Source organism: Drosophila miranda, chromosome XR, assembly GCF_003369915.1.
Source record: "Drosophila miranda strain MSH22 chromosome XR, D.miranda_PacBio2.1, whole genome shotgun sequence".
NCBI lineage: Eukaryota > Metazoa > Arthropoda > Insecta > Diptera > Drosophilidae > Drosophila > Drosophila miranda.
In genome coordinates, this window is record NC_046674.1 from 14,857,979 (window position 1) to 14,866,683 (window position 8,705).

Sequence of the window (8,705 nt, forward strand, 5' to 3'; positions counted from 1 at the left end):
TTGGACTTATGCAGCAACTACAACATCATCAGGGGCAGCAACGAGGCAGCAGCATCGTTGGCCAATTTGTGGCAAGTTTACGTTGCCGGTGCCGCACTGCTCCACTCCGCTCTGAGAGATAAGTCGGGTCAGCAACAACAACAACAACAACAAGCAGGAGCCAAAATGCTCTGCGGTTTAACATGGCCAATTTGACTACGATTTTGGGTTTTGGTCTGGTATTGGGATTGGGATTGAGATTTTTCGGGAACGACACAAAGGACTGGTGAGTGGGGAGCGGGGACTCCGGTCTACGGTGTACGGTCTTCCATCCTCCGTTTGCCCAGATAATACCCGGGTATAATTTAGCTTACTAAATGGCCTTCTAAGTGCGATAAAAGGACTTTTTATTAAAATTTCAAATGCCCCGCATAGGAGGAGAGGACCCAACCCGAGGGTGTGGCGGGGGGCGTGGGATTGCCAATTGACTTTTATTAAGAGTCCTCAGTCCTCAGTCCTTGGTCCTCGGTCCGTCCCTGTCCGTCCTGGTCTGTCCCCGTCGCAATGCCGTTGCCGGGCTATTTATTATGTCAAAGTTTTTGAAACGAAATGGTTTTTAGTTTTGCCGACGATTGCCTGTGTAACCCGTAACCCGTACCCCGTATCCCCCTCCCCAACCCGCAGACGATGTGGCGATTGTTTGTGCCTCGTGTTGACCAGGCATTAATACGTCCTTAAGCGGAATCGAATCTGAAAGCGAAGCCATTCGCTCAGTTTCGCTCAGTGTGGTGGCTTTTCTCCGTTGGGTCCATTCCGTCTGGGCGTGCCAGCCCTGCATTGTCATTAAACGAGCACGCCCTCGCCCCGGCCCTCGTCAGCGCAAAAAAAAAAATCAAGCGAAATAACCAAATTTAATAATAGCGTGAAAAAGCGTTCACCTCTTCCAGCAGAGCAGGAAAAAGAGTAAACTAAATTCTGAATAATGATGGCCACGCTGAACTGAACTGAACTGGAACTGGAGACCCCGAACCCCAGACCCAGGCCCAGACCCAGACCCAGACCCGGACCCAGAGACAGAGACAGAGCCAGAAGCGGGGGCTCTCTACGCTTTCTGATTACGCGTAATCGTGGGAGTGAGAATGGGGCAATGGGGAATGGGGAATGATAATGGCAGAGAGATTTCGCCAAATGCTGAATGCAAATCGTAATTTGTGGCTTAATTTTTTGATGGCTTTTTAATAAATGGAACACAACGACAGAGAGCCCACAGACACAGCCACAGCCAGTGAAACCACACACAAAAAAATCACTCAAATTTGTCAGATAATCCAATTCTGGGACGGCACTCCTTGACTGTCTTGCCAGGCGGAAGCTGGCTAATAAGGAGACCGCGCCCCCCTCATCCGCCACCGCGTATACGTATCCCCTGTCTGTGGCTGTGGCTGTGGCGGTGTCTATGAATCATGGGCATCTTTGACATTTATGGCCTCAATTTATTTGATAAATTTCACACGCACGTTATCAATTGGCAGCCCACCATCCCATCCCATCGCATCCCATCCCATCCCGATACCCTGGATCTCGGTGGCAATAAATTTTGACGGATTAGTTCGCTTATGAGTGGCATCGACTCGACGTCGAAGGACTCGGCCAGGAGCAGCCGAAACTATTTGGGATGGGATAAACTGTAATAATGGATATTATTATTTATTTTTATTTTCCCTTTTACCACCGCGGGGGTGTGCCCTGTGTGTGCCCTGTGTGTGTGTGTGTGTGTGGCGTATCAATTTTCATAAAATATCGATGCCTGGTTATTGATAACCGTGGCGAAAAGTCATTTTATTGCCCGGTGCCCTTACCATCCCACCATCCCATCGGATCAGCTTCAGCTCTACTCCCCCCCGAAATGCGAGTGAAAGTACTCGGATTGATAAATGTCATCATATCAGGCATGCTCTACGGGCCGGGCATTTGTCAAATCTGAGGGGTAGTCCTTAAGATGGCTCCTGAAAGAAAAGTCCTCTATCCCTTGGCTGGTGCTCTGGTAGAACCGATTGAGAAGAGCACCCAGAGAACAAAAGTAATATTCGATGCATAAGAAAAAGATAGAATTGTTTTCACTTATATTTTGTCTTAAATATCCAACGATTTAATTTTAAATTAAATTTAAATTAATATGTAATGATTTATTTAAGTATATTTATATACAAAAAATATTTTTCATATTTAAATTATATATTTTCCAACTCAGAAACAATATATTTCCCTTAAATTGAATAAAATATATTTTGAATTTTTTCTAGAATTTAAATTTTTTTTTCCCAAAAACCAAAAGAAATTTCTAAGACAAGGAAACCCTATTTTATGTGTTTTTTTATTTTAATTAGGATTTAAAAATATATATAAAGGATACAGGATTTAAAATATATAAATCATAATTTTTTTTATTTTTTTATTTTAATTGGAAGGATTAACTTTATTTTAATAAATAAAAGTATTTTATTCGGGTGATTTTAAAATTTAAAAAATTGTAAATTAAAAATTATTTATTTATTTGTATTTTGTTCCCAAAATCCGAATATTTATTTGAAATATGAATGTGTTTTCGTCTTTTTAGTGTCCCATTTTTCCCTGCGTGTTTCATCTGTTAATTATCCGCTGATCCTTACCCCCTTGTGCCCCCCCGATTAGCCTGCTCCAGCAGTCGGTTCCACTTAAGAAATGCTAATGTTAATTGTTCTATACCAGGCAAATTGATTAATTAATAAGGCACTTGAGCAATGCAAGTGCTTGGCTGGAAATTGCTTGATTGACAAATATTTTTGTGGGGCGTGGTGGGCTCCAGTTGTGGGGCTGGGCTGCCTACATAATTTAAAGCTAATTAGTTTTCCTGGCGCAGCTCATTCGAAATACATCAATCAAGCCCTCCCGGGACTAATTGCATTTACCTGATGACGGTTTTCAGTTTGTAACCGCCCCGCCCCCTACCAGCCTACCAGCCCACCAGCCTACCAGCCGCCCTGTCAATTGCCGACAAATTATTGGGGATCTCATGTGGAACAGCCTGGGAGTATGTGTGTGCTTTGCATTCGGGCTTGGAGTTGTCGAGGCTTGTCCCGAATTACAGGCGAAAGAAGTGCCTGATTTGGTATTATAATTACGGGGGGTTTGTGTTGCCTTAATAATTCTGATTGGTGGGTAAACAATACAGAAATCGGAGGGCTAAATCCAGAGCCGGTGGGCAGCACTGGAACGCCCAAATGGGCAGCACTGGTCGAACAGCTGATCGGTGGATTACCAGACTCTTTCCCATGAAATGAAACCTCTGTCGATTCCGAAAGATTCCGTCCTTATGGACAAGTCTGCAGCGCTCTGCATGCCCGTTGATGCCCATTTCAAATGGGGCGTACTGGAGCCTCGGGCAATCTACGTTCTGCAATTTGTATGCAAGTCCGATTGAAGTTGTTCACACCTAATGCCTGGCTATGGCCATAGCCATGCCATAGCCATGCCTGGGTATCCAATTATGAATCTCGATGGCTGGGCCTGCCTCCATTGACCCACAAAGAGAATACGAGGGAAAAATGGAAACGTACGCCCCCGGGGCGAGGCAGGCTACCCAAGCGGGACGAGACATCGAGATGGGGTCCCAGATACCGTCGGAACGTACGTGTTCCCCTCCTGGTCCCTCGATACGAGAATTGTGGGACACGTCGCTATCGCCAAAATCTGATGCTTAATCCTCGAAATTAATTATGTTCGCTGCACACACACACACACACACACACACACCTCTCTCTGCCCGCTTTCATTCAGAGAGTTTTCCAACGAAAATTAACCAAAAAGAAAAGGAAATTTTCGTGTGGCTCAAGGCACTACACTGCACAGATACAGATACGTATCTGAGGGCCGGCAATAGGAACACGGCCAGAAGAGGCCCGAAGAGACAGACGGAGGCAGGGCTCCTCATATCGCTTATGCCTATGCACGTTCCAGGGCGAGACCCACCGGAGCACCGGAGCACCAACAGCATCAAGATCTCCGCACGAGTGGAGGCGGAGGGCACTTGACGCCGCTGCCAAGGTGTGTGCAATCCACTGAGGGTTCTGCTGCGGTTCTGGCCGGAGCTGGAGCTGGAGCTGGGGCTGGGGCAGGGACTGGGGCTCTCAGCCATCATCAACATCGTCAGGGCAGCCAGGCAGCCAGGCAGGGAACATGTAAATTTTTGAAATATAATTGGCCTAATATTTCAGCCTGTCTGTCTCTCTGCTCCTAATGCCTGCTCCCAGACACGTACTCTATGAGGCCCGGCCCGGCCCGGCCTGGCCCGCAGCTCCAACTGCAGCTCGGGCAGCTCTCGTCGTCGGCTTATGATTTTTATCAGCTTTTGGCTTTGGCAGCCACCCGCTACCCCTCCTCCTATCCTACGCTATGTGTGTTTGGCCAACGCACCCAATTTTTCCACGGAATATGGGTGTAGCCGCCGCACTGGCCGCCGCGCGGTCGATTGCCTAATGTGGAACTCCCCCCCCCATCCCCCCTTCCCCACCGCCGTGGACCCACGGCAATCGGCAATCGGCAAACAGACACAATCCGTGCCATGCCATGCCATTTGTTTGCTGAACCTTTGATATTTTCCAGCCCCAGCAGCAGCACCCAGCTCCCGCTCTAGCTCTGGCCCCCAAGCTCCAAGAGCTGTCGTTCGATCCATCCATGAACCTTGGCATTTGCTTGGTCGATATCTATCTGAGGCAGGTGCTGCGCGAACGGACCCCAGAGGAGGCAGCGTGTGTTGGGCAATGAGGCTGCTTGGCAATATTCGTCTGAGAGTACTGCCAAGTGGCTGCTGATTCGAGTAGGTTTCTGTGTACGTTTGTGTATGTCAGAGATCTGCCAACCCTGGGAAACACTTCAAAGCATACATTCAGTATATATTCCCCAACAGCAAAACCATGTTCAAGACTCAGAATCGTAAAAAATCGAAGCAGCCCCGTCGCGGCCCCGTCTCCAGCACTGGCAGCGAAACGGAGCGCAGTCTGGAGGACATGATTAGTGTCACGAGGCTGAGGATCGGTGACACGGACGCCGACGCCGACGATGCGAAACGTCCAACCCGCAAGATGAAGACCACATCCAAGGCGCCACAGAAGTCGCTCGTTGCCCGTTCGGTGGAGGCACCCGACCAGCCGCCGTTTGTGGCCCTGGTCGGCAATCTGCCGATGGAGACCAGCGTGCGGGAGCTGCTCGTGCTGTTTGTCCAGCACTCGATTCGCTCCATCAGCCTGTTGCGGCTGGGCAAGGGCGGGGGCCAGCAGAGGAAGGCGCATGTGGAGCTGGCGACGCGCCACGACCTGATGGAGCTGCTCAAGAAGGACCAATTGCTGTGTCGCGGTCGCCGCCTGAGCATCAGTGTGTGCCAGGATCCGGGTGCTGCTGGCGATGTGCGCTGCAATCGCCAAGTGGTCAGTGGCCTCGATGGCACCTGGAGCCTCCATTCGGGCAGCGACGCCGACGAGAGCTCCTCGGACTATGCGGTCAGTGTCAGGAGCGGCCAGGAGCGCGAGGCCTCCTCGGAGGCGTCTCTGCCCATCAGCCGCACGCCGAGCAGCATCGAGGAGCTGGAGCGCCGCATGGAGGTTCGCCTCCGAAAGTTGTCGGAGTTCGAGAATGCCCAGACGGAGAGGGCCCAGAGCTCGCAGGGGGACGACGAGGGGGGCGAGGTTCCTCGGAAAATTTCCTGGCCCCAGTTCTGGTCCGAGGTGCAGAAGAGCGAGGAGTTGTAAACAGTAAACATTTCTCACACACACACACACACACACACACACACACTGAGGGCAGGTGGCATACAAAAATGACACTTACGGGCAATCAAAGAGTGATTTCCGATCGTATATTCACAAATAAACAAGACATTTGGCATGGCACTTAACTACAAGAATCCGTGGCACCACCATCTCTGTAGGTCTTTAGTTTTGGGCCATGAAAGTTTCCTTCCTACAAAGGGATATTGGCTTTCTGGCAGGCCAGCAGATCGAACAGAGAGCTCGGCCACAACGTGGCTGAAACCGATCCCCCCTTGAGAGTTAACCAAACAAATTGTGACAGTCTTCAATGGGCTGGAAAACCCCATCATTCCTACATTTTCACGGGCCCATCCTTAAAGGCGGACCAGTCTCTGGGGCCCCGCTCGGCAACAGCTGCGTAGAAACCAACAAAACTACAACCAAAATATAATAATTTATCAACAATATTGACTAAAAGCTGTCAACTGAATTAATTTAAACTGATTTATTAATGTGGCGACAGTTGGGCGATCGAACCGACTGACGTCGGCTGTCGGCTGTCGGCAGGAGGCCCGAGGGGGCGGTGGGGGGCCCCAGAGAGAGAAAACAAAGAGCCAAAAACAATACGACGGTAAGCATACGCTAATTGACCAACTAATTAGCGCGTTTAATGGCTTGGGTGTATACGAGAAACACGGTCAACGAAACAAGAAAGACAGACTTAGACTTGCTAATGAAATTAACGTAGCGTGGTTAATAGTTTTGCCAAATTTGGAAAATAATTTTCATCAAATCGTCGGCGTTTCCAGTTCTGCGTTTAACGTCATCCCATGAACCCCCCCCACCCCCCATACCACCATGCATTACCTTTGTTTTATTTATGTATATTTCTGTGTTAATTCTCTGGGCGATTAATGGCAGCACGATCTTGGCCAGGCCAGCGGAAAATAACTCATACGCCCAGACAGCCAGACAGCCAGATAGCCAGACACTCTGGCGGATGATTAAGCCGATCGATTCTATCGTTTCAATTTGTGATGGAAAATTCGGAGCTATTCGTTTGATAATTAATTTGGGAAATGTTTTTCATTAGTTCGGCTTTCGTTTGGCCAAGAAAAGTATTCCATTTGGTCGTTGAGCTCGACTTTTCATTGCCATTTCTTCGATGGTGGGAAAGGAGTTGCATTCCCCTCTACAGATTGATTATTCATGGCATTTCCCAACTTGTATATTTCTTTGTACATAACATACGTCTACGGGACGTGTCTGAAATGTATATAATTCGCTCCCGCTCTCGCTCGGACATTTTTGTTGCCTCAATTTATCGACTAATTGCTTGGGGCCGCTTCAATTAGACTCCCTCCTGCTCTCTCCCTCCCCTCAAAGCATTTTGCCTGGTTGCACATAAAATGTCTGTCGGCTGTTCCCCGACTCTCTCCTGTCTCTCCTGTGTCTCCTGTCTCCTCTCATTAACTCAACGGCGCGGACAGGCAGCCCTCTAGAATTTTGTTCGCAGGGTCGCAGCAGGGCCATCCATCGCGCATCTGCAGGCTCGAATCGCAAGCCCAAGGACCAATGCCCTGGACAGAACCACGTTCGGAATGCGGAATGTTCTCTGGCCAGAGCAGAGCCCGTTGCCAATTTCCGGCAAATGGCATTGGGCAGCGGGAAAGGCCGTTGGGCGTAAATTAAAATTAAATTCAAATGGAAAAGTGTCGTTGCCGCCGCGACCCGTACCCGGACCCGGACCCAAACTCGGACTATGACACGGCGGATGGGTCGTGTTCGTATACGACCGTTTGGCCATTGGCACGTCTGTCGGTTTATGCAACATTTTAGCAATTATATTCGCGTTGAGCGACATTACAACGGCAATTACACGCAGGAGCCACACAGTTTGGGAACGGGAATGGGAATGGGGATGGCCATTCGATGCCTGGCTTGGCTTGGCATGGCTGTCATCATCACGTGGAGCAGCAACGTGATCCACTGACGCATAGCTCTGGACTGGCCGCCTGTCACTGGCAGACGACGGCCCAGGGCCGGCACTGACTGACACTGGCTGGTCGACTGACTCCGCTGACAGGACATAAAGTGCACGAAAAAAGAAAAAACCACCAACATTAATAGGCGAGACATCCCACGTCCATATACGACTAAGGAATGTTCTATCTGTGGGGATAAATGGGGGATAAATAGTTCTGCTTGAAGAAAATTGTGTCCTTAAGAGTTTTTAAGGGAAATTTGAACTCAAAATTGATTTGTTTATTTTTTGTGCAATTAAATATCTAGTACAAATTAATACAGCCATTTTTGAAATTAAATTTATAATTAATTATTTATAGTATTAATAATACTTGATTTGTATATTTTTGGCAGAGTTCAAAATCTATTAAAAAAAAAAATAAAACCATATATATTTTTTTAAATTAATTTAAATTAAATAATTCCCTAATAACTCCTTTTTTAATACAATCCATATTTAATGCAAATAAATTAAATGTAATTAAAATAAAATTTATTTATTAAATTTGTAGGAAATATATATAATCTAAATGTGAAACTATTTCATTTAAACACGAAATATATTTATTTTAGCCATGAAAAGTATTTAAATCAAATATTTGCACATTAATGTACATTATTTATTTATTTTTTATTATTATAAAATGTTTACTGATTTTTAATCGATATATGGTCCTTGAGCCATGAGCAATTCGATGGCATCCTTCAGGATGGCAGGGTATACCCTTACCAGAATGGAGAAAACAGAAATATGAAATTTGTCTGTTGGGCGGGCTTGGGCTTGGGTTTGGGCTGGGGCTGGGGCTGGGGCTGGGGGTTTGGGTAAATGAAATGAAATAAATGTATGAAATGAAAGCAATAACCGACCGACATTACATAAAAATCTACTTGGCCCGGGTCTCATAATTTGTGTGTGTG

At 47.4% G+C, this 8,705-nt stretch overlaps 2 protein-coding genes across 2 annotated transcripts; both read left to right on the forward strand.

Moving 5' to 3' along the window:
- Nucleotides 1–4,849: 4,849 nt before the first annotated feature.
- On the forward strand, nt 4,850–5,943 carry LOC108152204 (eukaryotic translation initiation factor 4H). The gene has a single exon (XM_017281362.2). It carries the CDS (start codon nt 4,932–4,934, stop codon nt 5,760–5,762), a length of 831 nt encoding a protein of 276 aa, XP_017136851.1. The 5' UTR covers nt 4,850–4,931; the 3' UTR covers nt 5,763–5,943.
- A 734-nt stretch (nt 5,944–6,677) lies between these two features.
- On the forward strand, nt 6,678–8,047 carry LOC108152207. The gene is given in 2 exon segments (XM_017281366.2): nt 6,678–7,541; nt 7,543–8,047. Coding segments are annotated over 2 exon segments (288 nt in total). The 5' UTR covers nt 6,678–7,466; the 3' UTR covers nt 7,756–8,047.
- The last annotated feature ends 658 nt before the right edge of the window (nt 8,048–8,705 follow it).

Coding starts and splice junctions, on each gene's coding strand:
- LOC108152204 (XM_017281362.2), top strand. CDS start 4,932: ATGTTCAAGACTCAGAATCGTAAAAAATCGAAGCAGCCCCGTCGCGGC.